A 26,653-nucleotide genomic window follows, 5' to 3' on the forward strand; every position below is an offset into this window, starting at 1 on the left:
AAGAAGAGACGGAGCCAAAGCAAAAACAACACCCAGTTGTGGGTGTGACTGGTGATGGAAGTAAAGTCTGATGCTGTAAAGAGCAATACTGCATAGGAACCTGGAGTGTTAGGTCCATGAATCAAGGCAAACTGGCAGTTGTCAAACAGGAGATGGTGAGAGTGAACATCGACATTTTAGAAAATAGTGAACTAAAATGGACTATGGGTGAATTTAACTCAGATGATCATTATATATACTACTGTGGGCAAGAATCCCTTAGAAGAAACAGAGTAGCCATCATAGTCAACAAAAGAGTCCTAAATGAGTACCTGGATGCGATCTCAAAAACAACAGAATGATCTCTTTTCATTTCCAAGGCAAACCATTCAATGTTACACAGTAATCCAAGTCACAGTAATCCAAGTCTATGTCCCAACCAGTAATGCTGAAGAAGCTGAAGTTGAATGCTCCTATGAAGACATACAAGACCTTCTAGAACTTATACCCAAAACAGATGTCCTTTTCTTTATGGGGGACTGGAATGCAAAAGTAGGAAGTCAAGAGATACCTGGAGTAACAGGCAAATGTGGCCTTGGAGTACAAAGAAAAGCAGTACTCTTTTAGAGTACTTGGCTAATAGAGTTTTGCCAAGAGAACTCACTGGTCATAGCAAACACCCTCTTCCAACAACACAAGAGAAGACTCTACACATGAACATCACCAGATGGTCAATACCAAAATCAGATTGATTATATTCTTTGAAGCCAAAGATGAAGAAGCTCTATACAGTCAGCAAAAACAAGAGTGGGAGCTGATTGTGGCTCAGATCATGAGCTCCTTATTTCCAAATTCAGACTTAAATTGAAGAAAGTAGGGTAAACCACTAAACCATTCAGGTATGGCATAAATAAAATCCCTTACAATTATACAGTTGAAGGGACAAATAAATTCTAGGGATTAAATCTGATAGAGTGCCTGAAGAACCATGGGCAGAGGTTCATGACATTGTACTGGAGGCAGTGATCGAGACCATTTCCAAGAAAAAAAAAATGCAAAAAGGCAAAACTGTTGTCTCAGGAGCCCTTACAAATAGCTGAGAAAAGAAGAGAAGCTAAAGGAAAAGGAGAAAAGGAAAGATATACCCATTTGAATGAATAGTTCCAAAGAATAGCAAGGAGAGATAAGAAAGCCTTCCTTGGTGATCAGTGCAAACAAACAGAGAAAAACATCAGAATGGGAAAGACTAGAGATCTCTTCAAGAAAATTAGAGATACCAATGGAACATTTCAGGCAAAGATGGGCTCAATAATGGACAGAAATGGTATGGACCCAACAGAAGCAGAAGATATTAAGAAGAGGTGGCAAGCATACACAGAAGAACTATACAAAAAAGATCTTCATGACCCAGATAATCACGATGGTATGATCACTCACCTAGAGCCAGACATTCTGGAATGTGAAGTCACGTGGGCCTTAGGAAGCATCACTACGAACAAAGCTAGTGGAGGTGATGGTATTCCAAGACCTAATTCAAATCCTGAAAGATGATGCTGTGAAAGTGGTGCACTCAATATGCCAACAAATTTGGAAAACTCAGCAGTGGCCACAGGACTGGAAAAGTTCAGTTTTCATTCCAATCCCAAAGAAAGGCAATGCCAAAGAATGCTCAAATTACTGCACAATTGCACTCATCTCCCATGCTAGTAAAGTAATACTCAAAATTCTCCAAGCCAGGCTTCTACAGTACGTGAACTGTGAACTTCCAGATGTTCAAGCTGGATTTAGAAAAGGCAGAGGAACCAGAGATCAAGTTGCTAACATCCGTTGGATTATCAAAAATGCAAGGGAGTTTCAGAAAAACATCTATTTCTGCTTTATTGACTATGCCAAAACCTTTGATTGTGTAGATCACCACCAACTATGGAAAATTCTTAAAGAGATGGAAATACCAGACCACCTTACCTGCCTCCTGAGAAACCTGTATGCAGGTCAGGAAGCAATAGTTAGAACTGGACATGGAACAACAGACTGGTGCCAAATCAGGAAAGAAGTACATCAAGGCTGTATATTGTCACCCTACTTATTTAACTTATATGCGGAGTACATCATGAGAAACGCTGGGCTGGATGAAGCACAAGCTGGAATCAAGATTGCTGGGAGAAATATCAGTAACCTCAGATATGCAGATGACACCACCCTTATGGCAGAAAGCGGAAGAACTAAAGAGCCTCTTGATGAAAATGAACAAGGAGAGTGAAAAAGTTCGTTGAAACTCAACATTCAGAAAACTAAGATCATGGCATCCGGTCCCATCACTTCATGGCAAATAGATGGGAAACAGTGAGAAACTTTATTTTGGGGGGGCTCCAAAATCACTGCAGATGGTGACTTCAGCCATGAAATTAAAAGGCGCTTACTCCTTGTAAGAAAAGTTATGACCAACCTAGATAGCATATTAAAAATCGTAGACATTACTTTGCTAACAAAGGTCCATCTAGTCAAGGCTATGGTTTTTCCAGTAGTCATGTAAGGATGTGAGAGTTGCACTATAAAGAAAGCTGAGCGGCAAAGAATGATGCTTTTGAACTTTGGTGTTGGAGAAGACTCTTGAGAGTCCTTTGGCCTGCAAGGAGATCCATCCAGTCCATCCTAAAGGAAATCAGTCCTGAATATTCATTGGAAGGACTGATGTTGAAGCTGAAACTCCAATACTTTGGCCACTTGATGCAAAGAACTGACTCATTTGAAAAAAACCCTAAAACTGGGAAGGATTGAAGGCTGGAGGAGAAGGGGACGAAAGAGGATGAGATGGTTGGATGGCATCACCGACTCAATGGACGTGAGTTTGGGTAAACTCCGGGAGTTGGTGATGGACAGGGAGGCCTGGCGTGTTGCAGTCCATGGGGTCGCAAAGGGGCAGAAACGACTGAGCGACTGAACCGAACTGAGGCAAGGCAGAGTAGGGAAAGACTTGTGAAGCACAGAGCTTTGGGGCGCCCGAAATTCTGTGTGGGCACGGCGCAGAGAGGTAAGAGGAATCCGGGACTCAGCGAGTCTGGAGAAGTGGAAATAGGCAGGTTCTTGGATCCAAAGGAAGGGACCAGAATAGGCAGGCGGGGCGAGGAGAGGCAGTTACACGTTTAAACTACAGTTCCCAGGAAGCATTAGGCAGACGGATGTGAGGTTAGGCGCGAGCCGCGACCTTTGAAGGCAAGAAGGAAGTGCTTGGGCGTCGCAGAACTGGAGAAGCGGAGTAAGGTAGGCGAGGGCGCGGCGCGGGAGAGACGGCGGGCCGGCGGCGGGCCGCCGTGGTGGCCGCCCGCCGTGGTGGCCGCCCGCCGAGCGCGGCGGGCCTGCGTGTCGTCATAAGGCGGCGGCCATTTTCGGGGGCGGAGGCGGCCCGGGCGGGCGCTCGGGGAGCTGGCGGGAGGCGGGAGGCGGGAGGCGGGAGGCGGGAGGCGGGAGGCGGGTGGGCCTGCGACGGCGCGGTGGTCGGGCGGCCTCGACCACCCGGTAATCGCTTCTCTTCTCGGCCTCTCGTCCGTAGAGGGAGCAGTATGTCTGCGGAAGTCCCCGAGGCAGCCTCCGCGGAGGAGCAGAAGGTGAGTGTGCGCGCGTAGCGGGCCAGGGAGCCGTCGCTGCCGGGAACCCGGGCCTGGCGGCGGCCTGGTCCCGCCTGGAGCCGAGGGGCGCGGCCGAAGCCAGCCCGGCGCCGGTGCAGAGCGGGTGTGCCGCCCCTCCTCCCCTGGGCAGGCCCGGCACTCCCTAGTCGGCGGTCCGCAGGAGCTCGGGTAGTTAGCCGGCCTGGTGCCGAATTGAGTATTGTCCGCGTTTGGAATGTGCCTTTTGACGCCTCGGTGTCTCGGGGTTTTCTTTAACCACCCATCTTTTCATTAGAGCCTTGAACCTTGTGGAGCCTAAGGTTTTCCATGGGCTGCTGACCTAGGAACCCTTGTTTTTCCCTCAAATGACTAACTTCAACTACTTGTATTGTCTGCGTGCTCTTCACTTCAAAGGCGGTATCTCCTGTTTGGGCGGTGACTTAGACCTAGGTTGGAATTTCAGATCCAGTCATCGTTGGCCATGTAACCTTGGTCAGTTGCTGAACTCTTCTGGCTTTAGTCTCCTCATCTGTAAAATAATAGTAAGTCCTTGCTTGATACTGTTGTGAGGCTTAAATGCGCTGGGTAACTTAGTGCTTTTGGCGCAACGTGTGGTTAGAAATGTGAGCCAGTGGGATTCGCATATGACTAAAAATTGGAATTTATTTTTTTCTTTTTAACCAATTTAATTGATCACTTTTTTTGTGTGGAAACATGGGGACATTTTGTAAATTCACTTGCAATATCTTGCTGGTGTAGAGAAATGTGCCACGGATCTGTGTGATTCAAATTACGAACATAAAGGCTTTATATTTGTATAGGCTAGCGCTTGCTTCTTCCACCGTAATTGTTTAAAGAATCAGAGGGCATTATCATAAATAGGATTTGGTCTAATACTTGCATTTTGTAAGGACTTCTGCTTAAGGTTACAGCCATGCCCCTAATCAGGCTGGAAATTTGATTAGTGTTCTAAACCCATTCCATATGTTCTTTACCATATTAACTTTTCCTGAATTGGATGGTTTTGTTATGATATTACTTGTAAAGTAACTGGAGGAAAAAATACAGCGTAAATAATAGGCCAAGTCACTACTTTATTCGAGAATAGTCCAATGAAAACTTTGTTGGGTATTTTTCACACTTTGATAAAAATTGAACTTAGGGGGAAAATAAAGAGAAATATATATATCATAAGATTGCGATCATTTATCATGGTGTTCATTATTTCTTTAGGATTTAGGAATCCAAATAAAATGGTCAAGCCATATCCCTGATGTCTTGTCTTAAACACTAAATCAACCCCATTTTCAACTGCTGATGTACAGTAATGTGCTATGTAATTTTCCTTTATGAGATTTGCTAGTATGTTGTTAAAGCGTGGAGTCTTGATTCACTTGGGACAGCCTAATATTATGTCTCTTAACAAGATTAAGGCTATCCTGAATGTTTTCTTTTTGTGTCTGCATTAAAATTTTAATTCAGGTCCTCGTTTTTAGGGCTGTTGTCACTAACGCCAATGTGTTAGTAATATAATAGTGTCTCTTCTTGAATTAAGGTTTGGCTGTAGATGTTAAGTGCCCGTAGCATGGGTCCCGTCCCTAAACAGGAGAATGTGCAGAGTCACTTCTGTGCTCCTGTGGGCCAAATCACCTGTTTCTTCTCTTTGGAAGAATAGTTAGATGACCTAAAAAAAATTAGATTATTGTCTGTATACCCAAATGACCTTTCAATTAAAGCCAGAGTAAGTCAGCTAAAATATTTTTATAGTTTTATGGTATGTTAGCCTATTGCCTCTGAAAAATTAAAATCAAGAGATGAGCCTGGCATGGAGTCACTATCTAATTTGAATTATTAATTCAGTGTGGCATGTTGTTTTTGCTGAAACTGAATTTCTAGTATATGGAGAATATGGTAGCAGTTGTTAAAGTGCAGGAGATTTTTGAGTTTGGCAAGTTAACACTCCCTTGGACCATATGATCCCTCAATTCTCCTTTTGTAAGAGTAGGCTGTGTGGTCTTAGGTACCTCATTTACATTTTAAATTCAGCTCTATTCTTTTTTCATTATCCTGGACAAATGGAGTTGTAAATGAAAGCTCTGACAAAGCACCACAGAGGTGCTTAAATGTAAGATGGCAATTCAGATACCCTAGCATATGCTTATATTGTTCTTTACATTATCAGTGATGTGAAATCAAAACATACTAGCAGAGACCTCATGGATCCATCAGTCATCCACTTTTGAGTAACGCTAAGCTGAGACAGGCATGCAGTCTGATCCTGGGGATAAGAAGGGGCATGTGGAGATTTAAAACAGGTAATTCTGTAGTGAGCATCTTAAGCTTGGGCCCCTCCTTTATTTAACTTTTCTCGCATGCCCCCTAGCATAGCATCTGGCATTGTTCTGAAAATGTTGGTTAAATAAATTTTTTTCCACACTTTCCGGTTGAACACATTGTCAAAGCACTATGACTATACAAATGGCACTGCTAGTACTGCAGTTAAAAAAAAGAGAGGCTAGACCATGGTAATGTAAAAAACCTTAGCTTAGACCCAGTTAAATCTGAATGAAAGTAGAGGAATGTTTTATATATAGATCTTCATATATATATATATGTATGTGTGTATATATATAGTGGCTTTTAGGGCTTCCCAGGTGGCTCTAGTGGTAAAGGACCCACCTGCCACTGCAGGAGACCTAAGAGACAAGGGTTCGATCCCTGGGTTGGAAAGATCCACAGGATCAGAGCATGACAACCCACTCCAGTATTCTTGCCTGAAGAATCCCATGGACAGAGGAGCCTGGCAGGCTGTAGTTCATAGGGTTGCACAGAGTCTGAGACAACTGGAGTGACTTAGCATGTACACACACGGTGGCTTTTAATTTTTTAAAAGAAGATCTTAATAGCAGATTCTCTAGAAAACAGTTTCTATTATAATATTCATCAAGTTAAGTTAGTAAGATGTCTTGGAAAAGGCTAACTCAAATATTTTTGACAGTTTAAAAGGTATGCTGGGCGACTTCCCTGGCAGTCCAGTGGTTAAGACTGCCCAATTCCAATGCTGGGGGTGTGGGTTTGATCCCTAGTCAGGGATCTAAGATTCCACCTGCCTTGTGGCCAAAAAAAAAAGATTACTGTTAATTTTAAAGAAAACCAGGGAGTTCCTGGTGGATTAGTGGTTAGGATTCCGAGCTTTCACAGTGGAGGCCCAGGTTCAGTCCCCGGTCCAGGAATCATCCTGCATGTCGAGCAGTGTGGCCAAAATAAATAAAAGGCATGCGTGGTGCTTTTGTGAGTGGTGAAAGAGGAAGAGAAATATTGTTTAAATTATTTCATTATGTCATCAGTAAAGAGTGAATATAAATTGCCTTCCCATTTTCCAAGTTTTTAAAAAACTGGTTAATATTGGCGTTTTCTGAGACTGTTTTTGACAGTACCTTTGGTAAGCAAAAGGCTCAAGATACATTCAGTTAGGAGCACAGCCTGCTACTCTGGTTTGTGTACAGCCATTAATTCTTAGCAATCTAGAGGTAAATCTCAGAAAAGTTTTGAAAAGTTTCTTAACTTCTAAAAACCATTTGGAATATATTGTATTTGTTCATTCAGTAGACTTTTATTGGGCATCCATTAAATAAATACCAGGCACTGGGCAAGCAGCAAGGACTTGGTAGAACTCCAGAGTTTTTCCATAGAGGTTGATAACAGTATTAGTACCTTCCTGACAGTATACCAAAGGCTTTGTTGGCTTTCATTAATCAGTGCATCAGTGAACATACTGTTGAGCAGATAAAGAATTTGTTCAAAGTGGTCAGATTTTTATTTGCTGATGTTGCTATGTAACTTCCCTGCTCAGGGCCAAAGAGTGGTAATAATCATTCAAACTTGCTGTCAGTTCCATGGCAGACAATAAAATAATCCTTAATTATTTGAATATATGTTTGTGTGTACATATGTTTGTGTGTTTATACCTTATGCCCCTGCTACTTATAAAAAGGATAGCTAAAGTATTTCAATGGAATAGTTCACAAAAATGTAAGTGCCTCACATTAGTAAATGTTAGGCTCTGTGTGAGTTGTAGAGTGTTATGACAAGGATTATTTGGGGGCATATGTTACTTGTCAAGAGACTTAACTATCACTTAAAATATTGTTCTTAAATTTTTGTTTTTTTGTACATCATAAGCATTTATCTGTTGTGATATCCTGGATTTCTCTTTCCTAGTTCATAGGTTAGAATGGAAGTTTCAAAATTCTAATGATGCTTCTTCTGCCCCTCCCCCCAAAGCTATTATCAGTATATAGAAACTACTTAGATAAATGCAGTCACTCATTCTAGTGTCTGTTTCTTTAGAGTAGTAAAATTTCTGTGACGCACAAAGGCTTCCTGGAGAGTAAAGTTTTGAAACCAGATTTGAATTTTTAAGAATACTTTCTTCTTGGTTAAGCTTGTCATTTCCTCTCTGTTGATTCTTTTTGTTGTATCTGTATTTCATTAATTTCTGTTTTTTATTTTCTCCTGTTTTCTTTGGGTTCCGTTCTTTGTCTTAACTTCTTAAGTTAGACCTAGCTCATTGAGTTTTAGTTTTAAGTCCTTAGACACTTGTATTTTGCAACTTGGGTATGTGTAGAATTTTTATTATCAGTGAGCTCCAAGTATTTGTTATATTCCTATTATTCCTTTTTAAACCATGAATTATTTAGTAATGTATTTTAGTTTCAAAATGACAGGGAAATAATTTTGAAATAATTGACTTTTAACTTCTGAATTGTAGTTGGATTGTGGTCTGTACCTTGACTGCTTTGTCTTTCTCACCTATCTGTATGAGGAAGAGGTGTGGAAATTTCCTATGCTGATAGTCTTGTCATTTGCTCCCTATCATCTGACTGATTTATATATTTTGATGCTTTTTTGAAATTAGAGGCATGAACATTAGATCCTCTGTATCCCTAATAAAGCTTTTTGGCCTTTTTTCTCCTTTCTTGTCCTCCCCTCTTTTTGTCAATTGATTGATTTTCTTCTTCCATTTTACCCCCACTGTTAGTTTGGAAGTTTTATACTTCAGTTCTGTTATTAAATTTATTCCCCCTGAAATTTTATCAAGCATCCTTAACTAAACGAATTGTAAAATTAGTATCATAAATCTTTTTCTAAATGAGACACAGAATACTTTAAAAACATATATTTTTTTACTCTGTCCTTTTTTAGCCTCACATATTAAGCTCTTAAAATCAGAAAAATGAATCCATTAATTATATCTCAATAAAGCTAGGGAAAATTAGAAAACTGACTCAGTATACATGCATATATACCAGTTTGTTTGATATTTCCTTGTTTATCTCATGTTTTTGAGGGATGTATTTTCATTCTAGCTGGAATAAATGCTCAAAAATTCCTTTGAAGGATGTCTAGAAATGCAATCACACCAAATTTTGTCTTTTGTATTTTTTAATATGATTGTAAGGATAAATTGCCCCAACTCTTTTAATATCTATTACAGCTTTTTGTATTTTAAATCACTGTGAAATGAAGTATTCACATCAGACATCTCCAGGCTCCAGATATTGATGGGGTTTTATAGGAATCAAAGTCAGGCATCTGGAGTAGGCTCTCAGGTCACTTCTCCTCGTTACCCCTGTGTACACCCCAGTCACCCACAATTCTGCCAGGACCATCCTGGAGGCAAGGTGACCTTTTTTTTGGTAATAGTAGTAGCAAAAGTTATACAACAGTTTTATTGCCTTAATTTTACTTGGCAGTTTACCATACATACTTGGTATAATTGGCAATTTACATACATTCTTCTATACTTTGCATTATTTCCTGTCTTATATTACGCAAGTACTTTGTAGGAAATATTTCAATAAATTGCTCATTTTACCTGATTTTTTATCAGTTAGTGTCCTCTGGAGAACAGAAATCACTGAGGGTATATCAAACAGAAAGGGATATGGTTTAGGGGATTAGGTTACAAGGTTAGAGTTGCAAAAGAGGGGAAAATGATGTTTCCAGAAGTGAGGAATTACAAAAAACTTTTGACCCTGTGAGAGTGAGCACTATTCTGAACCCAGTGTCCTTGAGCCCGCATCTCATGTAGCGGCTACCATAGCTCCTGATCGTGAGCTTAATGCCCTTCTGCAGAACACACAGGAGCTGCTGCTGTCTGCATGTGTGTGGCATCACCAGGAAGAAAATGCCTTTTAATCTGATATAGGTTCCACTGACAGACTCTTAAAGGAATTTGGTCTGGGAAATGTGCTTTCAGGCTTCTGTTGTGATTCAGAAGAGTGTTTAGAGAAGGGTAAGTGTGGGCTCAGTGTCCATGGATACAGTCCACTACCAGATGTGTTCTTAATTCTCCACAAGCAAGTCTGGACCTATGTCAAAACGTTGGTGAACACCCAAGCATTTGAACTTGCTTATTAATAAGCCCTGAAACTGTCTACATCTGCCAAAGGTTTAAGAATGTTTCTGTATGATCCTTTAAAAGTATTGTAGATGTTTTGATTGGTATTGACTGCATTTTAAAAATGTAACTTTGGTCACATCTTGCACCTTCTTGGTATTAAATGTAGCTAAAATTCTGAATCCAACCACAAAGTTGCAGCTAGCAGGCACTTGCCATTGTGCTGTATGTTGGGAAAGAAAGTTCAAGAATTGCTTTGTTTTTCTAGGACACATTACAGATTAATTGTAAATCTAAATATTTTGAGCTGTAGGTGCTATTTTCCCCAAAGTATTTTTCAATAGTAAACTGTTAACTGTTTCAACTTAATTGAGCTGTTTCATTTAATTGGATATTATATGTAAGTATATGCATAAATGTATTCTTATTAAAATACGGGAATGCCAGATAAAATGGCATATTGTGTACAACTTTTTTCCTGTGTGTATAAAACGGGGAAACCTGAATACACATGGGAAACTAGGGAAAATTAAAGACTATTTCTTAGATACAGAGAACTGATAAAGAAGTGGAGAGCTCTCATTTCCCAGGCCTAAGAAAGCTGGATGGTTTTAGTGGAAATGTAGGATTCTGTTAACATCCTTTAATTTGAAGGTGCTCGGGCTGTAATCAGGTTGGAGTCCTTTTCAACCAGTTTCCAAATTTAGCTTCAACCTATCTAAAAAGCCATTGTACAGTGGAACCCTAGAGTAGGTCCCTCCCAAGTCCACTTCTAAATTAACCACTGTGAATACCTTGGGGCCATAATAGCAAAGTGAAGCCTCTGTGGTGACTACTCTGTTATACTTACTTAATGTCTCCAACTTATCTGATGATAAGGCAAAAATCCATATAACTAAAATCACCGTTAAATAACACTGGTAGAGTCATGATCACATTGAAGACAGCCCCACGTCAATTTTCAGGTCAAGTGATAGTCACTTTTTTGTCTAGTGTTTAAACAGATGACTGAGCTGGTTCTTCAGCTGATTGCCAGCTGAGGTAGTTGACTCCTTTTGTATGGGCTGAGTTTTGAAACACTAGAATGATAAACAGTATGTTGATATGCTTACACTCTGAAAGAGACATACTCTGGGATTGAGACTCATGGGAATAGCAGGTTTACATCACACATCTCACACTTGAGCTACCCTTTTTGAAGAGAATGACTGGCAGAATCACTGATACTATTTTGAGTCTCTGGCTGGGCACACATACATCAAGTGAATGAATGATGTGACCTCTGTAAAAAGAATGAAAATCAAAGCATGTAGATGCATGAAATGGCAGCTTCTAGAGAATAGAACACTTGAAACAGAAGGAAGCATACACGTAAAAGAAGCCCCAGAGAAAGGATATATTTGACAGCAGCATCTGTATTCTCAAAATCCTCCAAGACTAAAAATGAGAAGAGGTAACAGTGCATGAGGAAGTTTTCACAGGTGAAAAAAAATATTGACAATCTATAAAGTTGATTATAAAACATATGAATATACTTTTAAGGAAGATATATGCAAAAATTACATGAAGTTGTTTCTTCAGTTCCTAGATTAATATGATTACTTGCTGCTTTCTAAGATCAGTAGGCTTGGCATATTTATGGATAGCTTTTCTGCTTTTTGACTTCATAAATAGCCTAGAAGAATCAAGATATACAGAGGTGTGTGATTTTGCTGAGCTGGTGTGCAGAAATGATCCATTAGCTAGAAAGTGTGCCTTGAGCCTCCCCTATCTTGGCAGTGCTATTTTTGTTCATTCTTTCTTCTGCACTACTTGCCATGAAGTGGTAGACACTGCTTTCCTGTAAAATACCATTTCAGGGGATTGCCCCAACAGTCCAGTGATTAAGACTTCAGGGGTCGAGGGTTTTATCCCTCGTGGGGAACTAAGATTCCACATGCTATGTGGCATGGCCAAAAACAAACAACAAATGTATCATTCTTGGGAAGAAAGAGGGCTATATCTTGACTAGTGTTAAAAGTGAATAGTCTTTAAAATATTGATAGTCCTTGAACAGAAAACGTATTTTCAGTACATTAAAGAATAGGATCTTTGGCATGAATAGTGTTTGCCATTAAATATGGGGAGAAATTAGGCAATAGAATCTAAACATTGACAGATGGTGTTTCTCTCCTTTAAAAATAACAGAGTCTTATGCATTGAGTGATTCAAGGAAAATGTATCAGATAAGTAAGCTGCTATTAATTTCTATTAAAGAATCTCAGAGCTTCCAATTAAACATGATTTTGAATAAACAGATCAAAAAGATTTTTTTTATTTTAACATTATTAAGGTAGTTCTCTAAATATGGGCAGAGAGCTGCTGCATTCCATAGAAGGTGAATAACTATAAATGTATTATACATGACTGGAAAGTAATGGCAAGCAAGACTTCAGAGCTGAGCTATCTTGGTATTTTTATCCAGTGTGTGGGGTGCATCACAGCTATAATAGAACTATCACATGGATCATTTGAAAAACAAGGCAGATTTTTAAAGCCTCTGTGCTTGGTTTCTTAGTCAGATGCTGCATTATTTGGCATTCGACAACAAAAGTCAGAATCCAGATATTTAAAAGGTGGAATTATCTAATATAACTGAATTGTAATACAGAAGTAATTTATTTAAAATTATTTCAGGAAATGGAAGATAAAGTGACTAGTCCAGAGAAAGCTGAAGAAGCAAAATTAAAAGCAAGGTATCCTCATCTGGGACAAAAGCCTGGAGGTTCCGATTTTTTAAGGAAACGATTGCAGAAAGGGGTAAGTTCTCATATGTAAATCTTCAGCTGTTTACACCCTGTGAACTCTGTGCTGAAAGAGGCTGTGGAATAGGTGTCTGTATTTATACCTCTGTACCTTACTACCAGATATGTGTGTGTGCACTTACATGTTGACTCTAGTTATATGTGGATTATTTTCTCAAATCAAATTTCAAGAGAATATTTTTTCTGGCTTTATTGAGTTATAATTGATACGTAACATTATGTAAGTTAAAGGCATAGTGTGATAATTTGATACATGTACATACCATGAAATATGTAACATCGTGAGGTTAACTAACATCTTTCACCTCACGTAATTACCATTTTCTTCTTGTTACGGTGAGAACATTAAAGCTCTACTTAAGTATATAATCCAGTATTGTTAACTGGAGTGACCATGCTGTCCATTTTTTAGATCCCTGGAACTTACTCATCTTATAATTAAAAGTTTGCACCCATTAACAGTTATTTCCCCTACCATTCATCCCCTGGCAACCACTGTTCTACTCTGTTTTCTGTGAGTTTGATGATTTTAATTCTACATATAAGTGATACCACACACTAATTGTCTTTCTATGAAAAGAAAATTTTAAAAGTGGCAAAATATAGAGTGGCATTTTTATATAGCATGAAAGAATGCCATTCACAGCTTTGAAAAATAGGATGACAAGGAAGAATTATAACAATTTAAAAATAAAATCCTTGTTCTGTGAAAAGTAATTTGATGGGAAAATCATTACAAAAATAATAGTATTTTTAACGCATAAAATAGTTTTTCAAATATACAAGGAAAACATTAAGATGCCCTAGATAAAGGATTTTAACAGAGGAAGTATTATTATTAAAACACAGAAAAAAATGTTTATACAGGATAAAAATCAATGAAATGTAAATTAGAACAATTATTTCTTTGTATTAGTAGCTTTAACTGTAATTTTAAAAAGTATAATTATAAAGACCATAATACAGGGGATACCTAGAAAAAAGCAGAATGGGAGACATATTCTACATTCTTTGTAAAATGTATTTGTGCCAAGTCTCATTGTGAAATGATACCACCAGATGTGGTTTTAATATGAATTATATAATAATCTTTGATTGTTAAATTACTATTTGAATTTAGGGTTTAACTGGTAATTAGTGTTTAGGAAGCTTTATTTTCCTTTGCTAATTTTCAACACAACTTATACCAACAAGCTTTCTTCCAACGTTCAGGCTGTTGTCTTTGTCATTTTTCTCTAGCTTCAACTATTTATGACTTTTCAGTATTTTCAAGTTAGAATTTATATACATTGTATCTTGGAGTTGGTGTTATAGATGTAAATAGTTGTCAGTAAGAAAATGCCACTTAAATCAAGAAATAATTATGTAGAATTTGAGAAGGGAGCTCTAGAAAAATTTTGTATTTTACCAAAATGTTAGTGAATAAGCACTTTTAGAGAAGTCAAATCTTATATTCAACTATATCATTTCTTACTATGTTAAAAGATTTTTATTTTTCAGAAAATATCTGGTCACATGATTTTAGTTTTCTTCTGTTGCAATAGCAAACTTGCAGATTGTCTTAGTATCTTTAACCAGTTTCTCACTCATTCGAGAAGGTCAGTTGCATATCATTTATATTAAGTTTCTTTCTGTTTTACATACTCCGTGTTACTCAGATACCTATTTTTAGGCTTTAAACAATATGAGATGTGAGGGATATCAAGCAGCAGTCTGTCCCATGTTTTTTATGTTTGTGGAGTTTGCGAGGTCCCAAAAAACTGAGGATCCAATTTTAAGAAACATGACCTTAAATAAATACTATCACTTAGGTGATCCATTCATGTCAGTGCAGTTATAAATATGGTTGTAAGTATGGCCCTTAAATTGGGAGTGGGAGAAGGCTCTTAAAAAGTAAGATGATACAGAATATGTTGGGGTTTTTTTCCCCACTTAAAAGCAAAATTTAAAAATTGTTAAAGACATGTGATGTTGTCATCTTGAACTGTTTCTTTTCCCATATGAGAAACTTCGATCGATTTTAGTTTTTTTCTAGCCATACTACATAAATTTAATTCCTTTATCTCAAGCAAAGTAGCCTGATCAGTTAAGTGAGAGCCCCTTATGATGAATCTTTGGTTACTATAAGTGCAAGTGGAATCGCTCAATCATGTCTGACTCTTTGCGACCCCATGGACTGTAGCCTATCACCCTACTCCATCCATGGGATTTTCCAGGCAGTAGTACTGGAGTGGGCTGTCATTTCCTTCTCCAGGGATCTTCCCGACCCAGGGATCGAAACCCCGGTCTCCCTCATTGTAGACAGACGCTTTACCATCTGAGCCACCTAGAATAGCTATTATTAGAAACTGACTTTACTACATTGGAGAAAATCTGCCTAAAATTTGCACTGTGTGTTAAATTTCTCATTTTGTGCTTTTGACTCTAAAAAATTTGGCAGGCTGCTTTCTCCTTTAGAGGCTACTAAACTCTTAAGTAGCTCACTAATGTAATATATAGTACATCAGAAATTCTGGGATTCTTTTTTTTCACTGCATTCATTTTATTATATTTTTAATTTTTATTGGAGTATTGTTGATTTATAATGCTGTGTTAGTTTCATGTGTATAGCAAAGTGAATTACACATATACCTATATCCTTTTTTTTTTTTTTTTAGATTCTTTTCCCATTTAGGCCATTACAGAGTATTAAGTGAAGTTCCTTGTGCTATACAGCAGGTTCTTATTTGTTAGTTATCTATTCTATAGTAATGTGTATACTATTATCAGTCCCAGTCTCACAATTTATCCTGCCCCCCACACTACACACATTTTAAAACATGCAGAAATGAAGCTGCAGCAAATCTTCCTGGTCTGAGTTTCCTAGTCTTTGTCTCTTGGCCTAACGTTAGGTGCTTATAAAAGAATAGTCCCTGGAGGAAGGCAGCTCATGAGATCTTTTTTTAGGCTACTGAACAACCTTAAACTAAGCTGTGATTTCCTATTTCCTCCATTTACCACTTGAGTTATCTCTGAAATCTCAAAAAGAGTATTTATATTTTTCACCCTTTGTCCAGGTCCTCATCTCATATCTGGATGATTCTTCTTGCCTATGCTGTGGGCTCTGAGTAACCACAGCATCTTGTGTATTTAAGACAGTATAATAGTGGATTTAGGTGGCTGTTGTCCATTTTTATGTCTCTTCATGATTCACATAGTGCCTTGTATAGTATAGCAGGCATTCAGTAAAGGCAAGCCAAACACGATAGGTGAAAAGTCGGAACCTGGCAAATTCACCTGTTTTTACTTTGGAACACACCAGTTTATGTAGATTGTCTATATTAAGGTTGATCTTTAGCTCCAGAATTTCTATTTCAGTGATAAAACGGTATGGTGTTCACCTATTCATCTCTCCAACTAAAAAGAGTGATTGTTATACTTAGTGGCTTAGGTGAAAAATGGTGGTATAGAATAGGGTTGTGTATTTTAAGTGATAATTTCTATTCAGTTTATTTCTTCGATTACCCTAGCGTTTGTATTTGAACCTTAAATTTAATTTTAGTGAACTGCTTAAATTCAAATAAATGGTTTAAATCCTTACAGAAAAGTTCATCTTAGTTGACAGAGTACCAGCATCTATGAATAGTTTTCATAATTGTAAGCTTGATTGAAGGTGGGTGGCACATCCCAAATACAAGTTAGTGAGTTGTATGTGTGTGTTTTTCCCCAAAATCATTTAAATAAGAATTTAACCTAGGTGTTTACATTAGTAAATGAAAGGCTTGCCTCCCATTCTTAAGTCCAGGGCTATTCACTCCCAATAGATTGATTTGGAAGTTGATGTTAATCTTGAGGGTTCCATACTGGAACTAGAATGATGTAAGTAAGCCTGAAGAAGGTGTTCTTGCCTGACTGACAGAATTCACTGTAGAGACATAGCTATTTCATGTAATTGATATTTGCTTTTTTCTAAACTTTAGGCTTATTTTATATTGACAGTATAGAGTCACGTTTATATCTTAAATGAGTGTAATTGCATAAAAACTTTTTAAACTCTAGTCTGAATTCTTCTTTTTTTCCCTTGTAGCAAAAATATTTTGATTCTGGGGATTACAACATGGCTAAAGCAAAAATGAAGAACAAGCAACTTCCTACTGCAACCCCGGATAAGACAGAGGTCACTGGTGACCACATTCCCACTCCACAGGACCTTCCTCAACGGAAACCATCTCTTGTTGCTAGCAAACTGGCTGGCTGATTAAAAAGAGCTGAACTGCATGAATCTTCTAATGCCCATTATTTCTCCTTAATATGTTACTCCTCTGCTTTTTATTTCCTTTTACTCCCTGTGTCATTTGAGAGTGATGGCTTTGCAGGTAGCGGTAGTGTGTGCTGCTATTTTAAGGGAATATACATGTGTAGAGTTTTTGATTAGTTTAACAGTGCACTGATGAAAAGAACATGTTAGAGCAACATAAAGTAATCTACTTGAAAATAATTGTATATATTACCTAACTCCTAGTGTAGGGCTGGATCCAACAAGTAACTAACAAGTTTTGCAGTTTAAATGTTGGCTTTCTTTAATTCATCTTAATTATAGCTTTGTATGTTACTCTTATTTAATATAACCTCTACTGTTGGTTTCTTCTGGATTTTCCTTTTGGGTTTTGTAAACAGAAGTTTAAGACCACAAGTTAGAAGAGAGGTCACATATTTCAAACACAAATAAATGGGGCTCCAAAAGATTTGTATCCTGTGCTTGAACGTGAATGGCCTTAAATCTGTTTTGGCTTTAACAATAGAATTTTACTTGGGCAATATTTGCCCATTCTGGTGTAACTTATGTGACTCTATTGCTTAACAGCTGCTGTTGAAGCTAGTATTCTTATTCAGTTCTATAGTGTTCAGAATACCTTTTGTCATTGAAGATGTGAATGAAGTGTGCATGTGCATCAACTGTTGAATTCACTTTGTGCCATTTTTGTAAATACAGTAGTTTTGCACAACCTCTCACAACTGTCTGTGTTACTTTCACATATTAAAGAGTAGAAATGTGCCAACCAGAAGCACAAGAGTTCCTACAAAAAACTCTGTATGTCATTAGAGCTTTTGTATAGTAAGAGTAGTTTATAGTCTTGGGGTTATAGAATACCAAACTGAAATCTTTGCTCAGTCTGCCGTAGACTTAAGCTTTTTCATTTGTTAGCAGTACCCATGACATTCAGTGGCCTTGTGCAAATATGGTATGTTGCTTAGGCATATCTTTTGTCCTAGGCAGAACGTTTCATTTTGACTTTTATGAAAATTACTGTTCATATAATTTATATAAACTTTTTTAATGTAGAAACTTTTTACTTGCACAGTCAATTTAGGGGACACTAGAATAAAAGACTTTGCCTCTTGTGGCCCCTCCCTTCTTTTTTTTTGCTTCTTTGACTCACATTGTGTTGGGCTGTGCGATTCAGCCTGTTCAGAAACATAAGTATGTTCACTCTTGAAATTTGCTCTGCTGAGTGCTGTATTTTCTAACCCAATAATTACATTTTCCTTATAATTTCTCAGTTGTTAATTAACCACTCTTAATCCTGTGTTATTACTAACTGACAATTGTTTAAATAAAAGGAAATTTATAATAAAACAAGTATTTGAGAAGATTGGCCCAGGAATCTAGTCAGAATGAGCTGAATTTCAAGTAATAATAATAAGCTAAGTGAATTAGACTTGTGACAGAGCAATTTACGTGATAGGTGGAACAGATAATACATATTTAGATATTTTGCTTCTATAGATGTCATTTTAATAAAATGTAAATTAATTGTATGTGTGGTTTGTCTAGTTAGTAAGAACTTTAATTAACAGACTGCTGGGACAAATCTACTGCTCTTTTAAGAGCTCTTCCCCTAAGTTGTGACGCTGTAGCATGACGTAGAGGATCTGTAACCTGAGATGATAGTGCGTTTTTCTTCTTTGACTTGTGCAGGGCCTCCACCTCTTTTGAGTCCAGGCATCTTTTCTGGATCTTGGCTTCATTAGATACTTGATTTCCTTTGATCCCAAATCACCATAGATGGTGCGTTGAGCATAGCGCCTGCACCTAAAGGCTGCCCTGCACTCTGGGGAAAGCTGGCTGATTATCTTCCTGCTCCACCCACCCCAAAAGAAGAGAACAACAAAATCAGTAATGCACTAATTTGTTACTATAAGGATTGGTGGTTTTAGTTTTAGCCCCTAAGTTGTGTCCAACTCTTGTGGCCCCATGGACTATAGCCTGTCAGGCTCCTCTGTCCATAGGATTTTCCAGGCAAGAGTACTAGAGTGGGTTGCCATTTCCTTCTTCAATTATAAGGTTTAGTTATACATAAATAGATTTGTAATGAGAGTAAGTAGGTTATTCAAAAGCATGTATAATCATTATAGGATTGATTTACGAATTACAAAATGCCCGAAGTAGAATTTCTGTAATACCTAGTGGGGTTTGGGTTTTGTTTTTAATGACTACTTGCAAGCTGTCACTGTTAAATTCACACACATCAGATTAATCTGAAAAACCATGTTATTCTTGGTTATAGTAGGACTCCTGCTATGGTTTGCAATAAGTGATGTAATCTCTGCCTGAGTTTTAGTTTGTAAAATAAATACTAATATTAACCTACCTCAAAACTTGTTGAGGATCTGTGAAATACTGAGTAAGTGCCCAAAATAAAATATTGTTGTCTTTTTATTAAAAGTAAGTTTCCTCATTAAACCAGCCTGCCTTCTGTAAAGTCACAATGATTGAAATCTCAGGATTTTCCATCAGGAGAGACCGGTCATGTAGGACTTGTAGGTTTAAGTAATTGCTTAGTCTCCATTATTGGTGCTTGGGATAGAGGTCATACATTTTTATATTTCTGTTCTGCTTCTTAGCTCAGTTTATTGAAGGTATAGTTGCAGGCTGTTTCACCATTGCTTGAGTGAAGATTTTTGAATAAGATGGGCTTCATCAAACATTTCTATGGTTTCAGAATTGTGGTTTGAGAAATGACCAATTTAAATCATTGTCCTTATTGTAAATGTATGTTGGCATAAACAAGTTGGAGAAAAATACTTAAATGAAAACCAGCTAAAATAAATTACCTGTTTCATGTCCAGTAGCTCCTATTTGATAGTACAGTTCTTAGAAACATTTCATTTTTAAAGACTGTATCTGAGTAAAACAATTCTAGTTATTGGCATGTTGGGATAGAATTGTTGGATTGTTTGGATGAACTGGAAGGCGCATGTTTGCAGTCTCTTTACAAGTTACTCAATATTCTTGTGCTGCTCACTTAAAAAAACATCATTTTAACTGTTCATCAAGGCCTGTATTTGTTCTTACTTCACTTGGAATTTGTTCCTCATTTTATTTGATGTAACAGAACTATACCTCTACATGTTTATTGATACTTTTTACTAAATCAGACAGGTATTCTTTCTCAGTCCAAATTAGTGAAGTCTCATCAACACTGAAATGTGAGCTCTACTTGAATTGTGCCCCAAACTCTGGTGATTCAGGGGCAGGTATCCTGTAGGAAGGGCATGTCTGAGTGGCAACAAAGAGTTTCTTTGGTGGCCTTTCTATGTTTCCCCAACATTCAGACACATTTCTTCATTTTTCATTTTCCTTTTCCACCTCATTTTCCTTCACTTCTCCCCCGTTTCCATCCCTGCTTATCTCTTAAGCCCCCTGATGGCCTTCAGTAAATGATTTTTGATAAATTATCAGTCCTTTGATATTCTCCCCAATATACTGCAACTATAGACCCATTTAAAATTTTCTAAAACACTATCCTTATCTGGAAGTGACAGCTTTGAGCCACTGTCCTACTTCTGCAATTCAGCATGCACTGCCAGCCTTCCCCCATGTCCCTTCTCCCACCTTATCCCTTCTCCCCCTGACACACCACACCATACCTTGTAAAATTGGGATCAAAGAAGTTTCATTCTGAGATTGATAATCTAAGGATAAAAATGCTGATTTTAATAACTTTCACTAGTTCCTGCCTTTTAAAGTAGGTAGGCCTATGGGTTTTATTCTGGAAATCACTGATGGGTCACACCATTATGTTTGTATTATGTTATTTATCAACTAAACAGCATTTGAAAGAAAAATCCAATTTCTTTAATATGCCCTCAGATCTTTTACAGCATCTCTTATTTGTGATGCAATAGGACACTTGCCTGTATTAAAAGGGCCAAAAGTAAATGCCTTTTTTTGTTGAACATGTCTATAGAGTTGGCAGTTAATGCTGAAATTTGTCAAGTAGCCCTTCCAAAATTAAACTTGTAAAATACACAAAAAATAAATGTCTACCTAGTATCGATTTTATTTGCTGTTTTTGTCTCATTTAAGTGTTAAATTGTTTTTTGGTATATTTTCTGAAGTTGATCCCTTTAGATTTCAGCTACTATGATATTCAGAAAGAATTTGACTATTATAGTCTTTAATTTTGTTTTGGTTTAAATAATGTTTGTTTATGAGTTCCTGGCAGTCTAATTTATATTGGTAGAGACTTTGTAATTTAGATTAACATGAAATATTTGCAGATTGAGTCTTTTCTACCTCATGTATAAAACACTCAAGTACAGTACTGTCAGGAAGGTTTAGGAGACAACCTGAGAAATTGTATGTACATACACTTGTCTGGCAACTCTGGGAGTGGTTGAAAATTTGTATATAACTTTACACTCTGCCCCCCTTATCCGTTGTTACATATCCATGGATTCAACCAACCTCGCGTGTGTAGTAGTGTAGTACATATTTAGTGAAAAATTCCACCTAGAACTGGTCCTGTGCAATTCAAACCCATGTTGTTTAAGAGTCAACTGTTTTTCTTTTTTTAAATGTGTGTGTGTGTGAGTCGCTCAATCATGTCCGACTCTGCAACCCCATGGACTGGAGCCCACCAGGCTGTTGTCCATGGGATTCTCCAGGCAAGGATACTGGAGTGGGTTGCCATTTCCTTCTCCAAAATTTAATACAAGGTATAAGTATTAACATTCCTTAAAAGAAGTAGAAATAACATTCCGGGAAGTCTAGAGGAATACATTATTCAGTCTAGGGGATAAATGGGATGGGTGGTAATCGGGAATTTTAGAGGCAGTTTTGAGAGATAGGTTGCTGTAGTCATTGGTGGAGGAAAAGGGAGGAAGAAGAGCATTTTAAGTAGAGAGCTGTTATTTTCGAATAGTCAAGGAGCTAGGAAAATGTGGCTCTGTATAAGGAAGTTTGGTTGGAGATCATGGTGTGTGAAGGTAACTTGATTTTTCTCTGTAGCATTATCCTTCCTTCCAGCCTTCAACTCAGTAAATGACACCTCTGTGCACTTGTCCATTGGAGTACTCAAACCAACTTTGGAAGTTACCCTTCATTCCTCAGAGGCTGTGACCAACATCCAACAAACTCCACACCAAATTTGTTGATTGCTCTTCACTGCTGGCACCATGCCCCGAGCCAGGGTTTCTTACCTGGACAACTGCTAGAGTTCCTAACGTGTCACTTTCCACTCCTGCTCCCTTGTGCATGCTGCATCCCGCCCATTCCCCCATCTCACTTTCATTCTTACATCATATATCCAAGATCTTTTTGCCTGTGTTGAATTCAGGTTTCTTTTCCGTTAAACACAGCACTGGTTCATAGTTTGGCTAGCTCTTTTTCATTCTCATCTCAACTCAAATTTAACTTCCTTGGAGGAAGTCTTAATTTATTATTGCCTCCCTAGCACCTAGAAACAGCTTATACATACTCAGATGCTTGTTGAACAGATAAAGTGAATTGGAATATTTATTGGAAATTAAATGAGAAACCAGGTTAAGGATATGGATGCAGAAAGATTATGCTTGATTCTCCATCTTGGTCATGTCTAGCGTTTCCTTCCTTGCAGTAGGGCTTTATACCATAAAGTGGTTTTGTTGTTTGAACTCATAACTTTTTAGAAAAACTTTTTTTTTTTTCATTTGCACTGAATGCAGCAAGTGCCTTCAGTGGGATGTCAATTGCTGCCGTCAGAATGACAGAACCAAAACCTGGTTCTAAATTAATAATTAGATTTCTTTTCCTGCTCCTCCTAGCTTTTTTAAAAGGTAAAACTATACTCGTAGTGATTCTGCAGTCAAGTAGTTTAGAGGTACATGATGCAAAGCTGCTGCTAAGTCACTTCAGTCGTGTCCGACTCTGTGCGACCCCGTAGACGGTGGCCCACCAGGCTCCCCTGTCCCTGGGATTCTCCAGGCAAGAACACTGGAGTGGGTTGCCATTTCCTTCTCCAATGCATGAAAGTGAAAAGTCAAAGTGAAGTCACTCAGTCGTGTCCGACTCTTCGCGACTCCATGGACTGTAGCCTACCAGGCTCCTCTGTCCATAGGATTTTCCAGGCAAGAGTACTGGAGTGGGGTGCCATTGCCTTCTCCAGTGCAAAGCTAGGGATCACAAAAAATGCCTCCACCACCAAGCTGAGCTCCCTAGAGGGAGAGCTACTAGGGACATTCAAGCTGTTTCATGTTTCTTCTGGTCGTTGCCTCCATGGCTCCCAATAGTAGTTTAGACCACTGTTTCTTGATTTCTTAATTTTATACATAAACTAATAGTTTTCCAGACTGATAAAGGAGGATTAAGTTTACATTCCCTCCTCCTCCCTCCTAAGATCATATCACTACTTCTGATTCCTTTATAGGCTTCTTTACAATGTCTAATCATATATTTTCACCATTATTTCTTTACCTGTTGGCTGTCAACCATTTCTTGTCTCTAGTGTGTAAGAGGACAATTTTAACATCACTATCCTTCCTTTGACTCTCTTTGCTTCTTGGCTTTTGTCATATGTTCTTACAATTACCTTATTAAGGTTGGTAACTTGCCTTCTATTTTACAATCATTATTAATAGTCCTCTTAGGTTTATAGGTTGATAACAGTTCACTGCAGATCACAGGGTATACTCTGATTTTTAATTTCTTACATAGCTTTTTGTTTTTCTTGGTGTTTCTAATTATTTTTGCCCTCATCCTTTTGGCCTATATCATAGCCACAATTATTTTAATACCTTCCATCACATCAAGTATTCTGTGGAATCCTTTTGGCTCCAACTCCCCTGCAGGCATGTCTCCTTGCTTCAGTCTGAACCTGTTGATTTCTTATCCTAACACACAGTTGTCACCTTGGGACTTAGCTGCTCTCCCAAACTGAATCCATTATTTTCTAGATTGTATGTATGGCAACATTGCCTTTTACTGGTATCTTAGGTCAGATTCCCCAGAAGTGGGAACTTCCCTAGAAGTTGAAGTTCTTTATTTTTTAAAAATGTCATGGGTCTTTTGTTATATATCATGAACATCTTTCTCCAGTCTGTGGCTTGCCTTGTTTTAGTTGGTGATATTTACTGATACATTCCTAGTTATATTTTAGAACTTAATTCAGACATACCTTTGAAATTAATTCAAACATCCCCTCTTGTACATCATGTTAATTGTTTCATTTTCAGAGATACAATAACCATTTCCACAGAACACTATTTTAGCCCTTAGGCACGATACATTTTAATTGCCTTCGTTCAGTTATCCTCTTTTCCAGGCAAAATATTTTATTTTGCTCTAGCACTTAGCCCAGTGTCTGGCTGTTTTAAGTACCCAATAAATATTTTCTGAAAGAAAATTATACCCTTGGGATTGTAACCATTCCCACTCACCCCATTCATCCCATATACCGCACTACAATGGTCAGTATTCTTAATCACAAATTCTTATTTCTGGCTTGTTTAAGGGAAAGGGGATTCATTGAAAGATACCAGGTCACTTACAAAATTGTTAGAAAGGCTGCAGAAACAGTCTTGATGTAAATCTAGGAACAACCCCAGAAACATGATACAACAATGGCCTGTTACGGAAGCTGCTGCCACCTCCACCGCAAGCCAGGAACTCAACACTGATGTTACCACTGTTGTCTCCCAAACTTAGTTCTCTCTGCTACTACCTTCACTGACAAATGGAAGTTCTGGGCAGAGCCTGTTTCTCCATATTTCTCACGTCTGTAACCTAAGTCTTGTCAAGTGAAACTGATCTTTGTGGATAGGTCATATGACTGCATGCAAGATGCAAAAGAAGAGAGGATTTGCAAGTATAGGGAGGCAGGACTAGTGCTGAAAATTTCCCCAAATACAAAAATAAGATAGATGAACACAAGTATGACATGCCATTATACCTTCTGGTGTGTTCCTTCAGTACAACATTTCAGTGTTTTCTACTTGAAGGTGTGAAAACCTCAGAGTTTACTTAATCTCCTTATTCATTTTGATCTGACATGCTTAGAAGCAGTAAAAGAAGATCTTAAATATACAGCCAGGTAGTATACCCAAGAAGTCAATAAATTTATATAGTCCTAAGCTTTGAGTTACGTATCCCTTCTGACTTGACTCCTAAGTTCGTTTCGTTCCCATCAAAAATACCGTTTAAGAAGTCACTCAATTCTTGATATAACTTCTATTCGATCTTGCTACATGGCAGAACCAGGCAGTCAAAGGCAGGGAGAGAATATGTGAGGACAAACAGGACTGAGAATTTGATCAATAATATCTTAAAATTCTATGGCACTACCCAGTTTCCAGTCCATTTCCTCATTTATCTCACTGAACCCCTCAACGACAATACACACAGAAGTTGCTCTTCAAAAAAAAAAGGCTCAGGTTTTTCACTTTAGTAGAGTTTATAAGTATGGAGAAGGCAATGGTACCCCACTCCAGCACTCTTGCCTGGAAAATCCCATGGACGGAGGAGCCTGCTAGGCTGCAGTCCATGGGGTCGAGAAGAGTCAGACACGACTGAGCGACTTCACTTTGACTTTTCACTTTCATGCATTGGAGTAGGAAATGGCAACCCACTCCAATGTTCTTGCCTGGAGAATCCCAGGGACGGGGGAGCCTGGTGGGCTGCCATCTATGGGTTCGCACAGAGTCGGACACGACTGAAGCGACTTAGCAGCAGCAGAGTTTATAAGCTAGGGGATGAGGCAAGAGGGATCTAGGTGGTAACAGATATAGAGTTGGAGATGTCAGTATGAACTCTGGTTTAATATAGGGGGGTACATTACACACACAGGTTAGCATACACATAATTCCTTGCTCTGTTGTTGAGAAGGTCTAGAAGCAATAATACCCCTGTAGCAACAAGGCTGAGGTCATAGCTTCTAATATTCTCCAATGAAATGTATCATGACTTTTTGGAGAAGTGGCTGATTCTAGAACTGTGGCAGGGAGTTTACAAGATGAGTTTGTAGAATCTTGTATTACTAGAAAGAAAGTGCTAAAAATATTATAAATAAAAACCCCAAACCTACACAGAATGATAGAGGGGGTGGGCTAGTATGTGAAAGGGATACAGGTACCAACTGAAATTTCCCAATAGCCAAAACTTGAGCAATTTGAGCAGCAAAATAAAGTAGTATAACATTATAATTCAAAATGTAAAATAAATATCCATGAGTCTGTATGTATAAGCAAATAAATGGGGTGATGAGACAAATCATCCATGTAGAAGAATTCCAGGTTTGTGGAGATATTCTCTCCTCAAGGAGGTGGAGCATGACTTTCCCCTCCTTAAGTGTGGGCTGCATATGGTGACTTTATTCAAGTGTGTGGAAAGGGGGCCTGAATTACTTTGCTGGGGCTGCCATAGGAAAGTGCCATGGACTGTGGCTTAAACAAAAGAAGTTTATTTTCTCACAATCCTAGAGGCCTGGAACAAAAAAGGACACTAGGTAAAAACTAAGGAAACCTGAATAAAATACAGGTGTTTGTGGTTTCCAGGTGTCGTAACCTATTTAAGCTGCTATAACAAAATAGCATAAATTACTGGGTAGCTTTTAAACAATAGAAAT

The 26,653-nt window shown here is 38.2% G+C and overlaps 1 protein-coding gene across 4 annotated transcripts; it reads left to right on the forward strand.

Annotated features, from left to right (window-relative positions):
* The first annotated feature begins 3,142 nt into the window (after nucleotides 1-3,142).
* On the forward strand, nucleotides 3,143-21,112 carry ARPP19 (cAMP regulated phosphoprotein 19). Of its 4 annotated transcripts, none has more exons than XM_019968824.2 (4): nucleotides 3,143-3,240; nucleotides 3,530-3,584; nucleotides 12,664-12,786; nucleotides 16,858-21,112. In XM_019968824.2, the coding sequence occupies exons 2-4, from the start codon at nucleotides 3,540-3,542 to the stop codon at nucleotides 17,026-17,028; spliced, it is 339 nt and encodes a 112-aa protein (XP_019824383.1). In that variant the 5' UTR covers nucleotides 3,143-3,240; nucleotides 3,530-3,539; the 3' UTR covers nucleotides 17,029-21,112. The 4 variants fall into 4 exon arrangements, with proteins under 4 accessions (XP_019824383.1, XP_070653633.1, XP_019824382.1 ...); XM_070797532.1 differs by lacking the exon at nucleotides 3,143-3,240 and adding an exon at nucleotides 3,292-3,352; XM_019968823.2 differs by lacking the exon at nucleotides 3,143-3,240 and having other exon boundaries at nucleotides 3,431-3,584.
* Nucleotides 21,113-26,653: the final 5,541 nt, after the last annotated feature.

Source organism: Bos indicus, chromosome 10 (genome assembly GCF_029378745.1).
Source record: "Bos indicus isolate NIAB-ARS_2022 breed Sahiwal x Tharparkar chromosome 10, NIAB-ARS_B.indTharparkar_mat_pri_1.0, whole genome shotgun sequence".
Lineage (NCBI taxonomy): Eukaryota > Metazoa > Chordata > Mammalia > Artiodactyla > Bovidae > Bos > Bos indicus.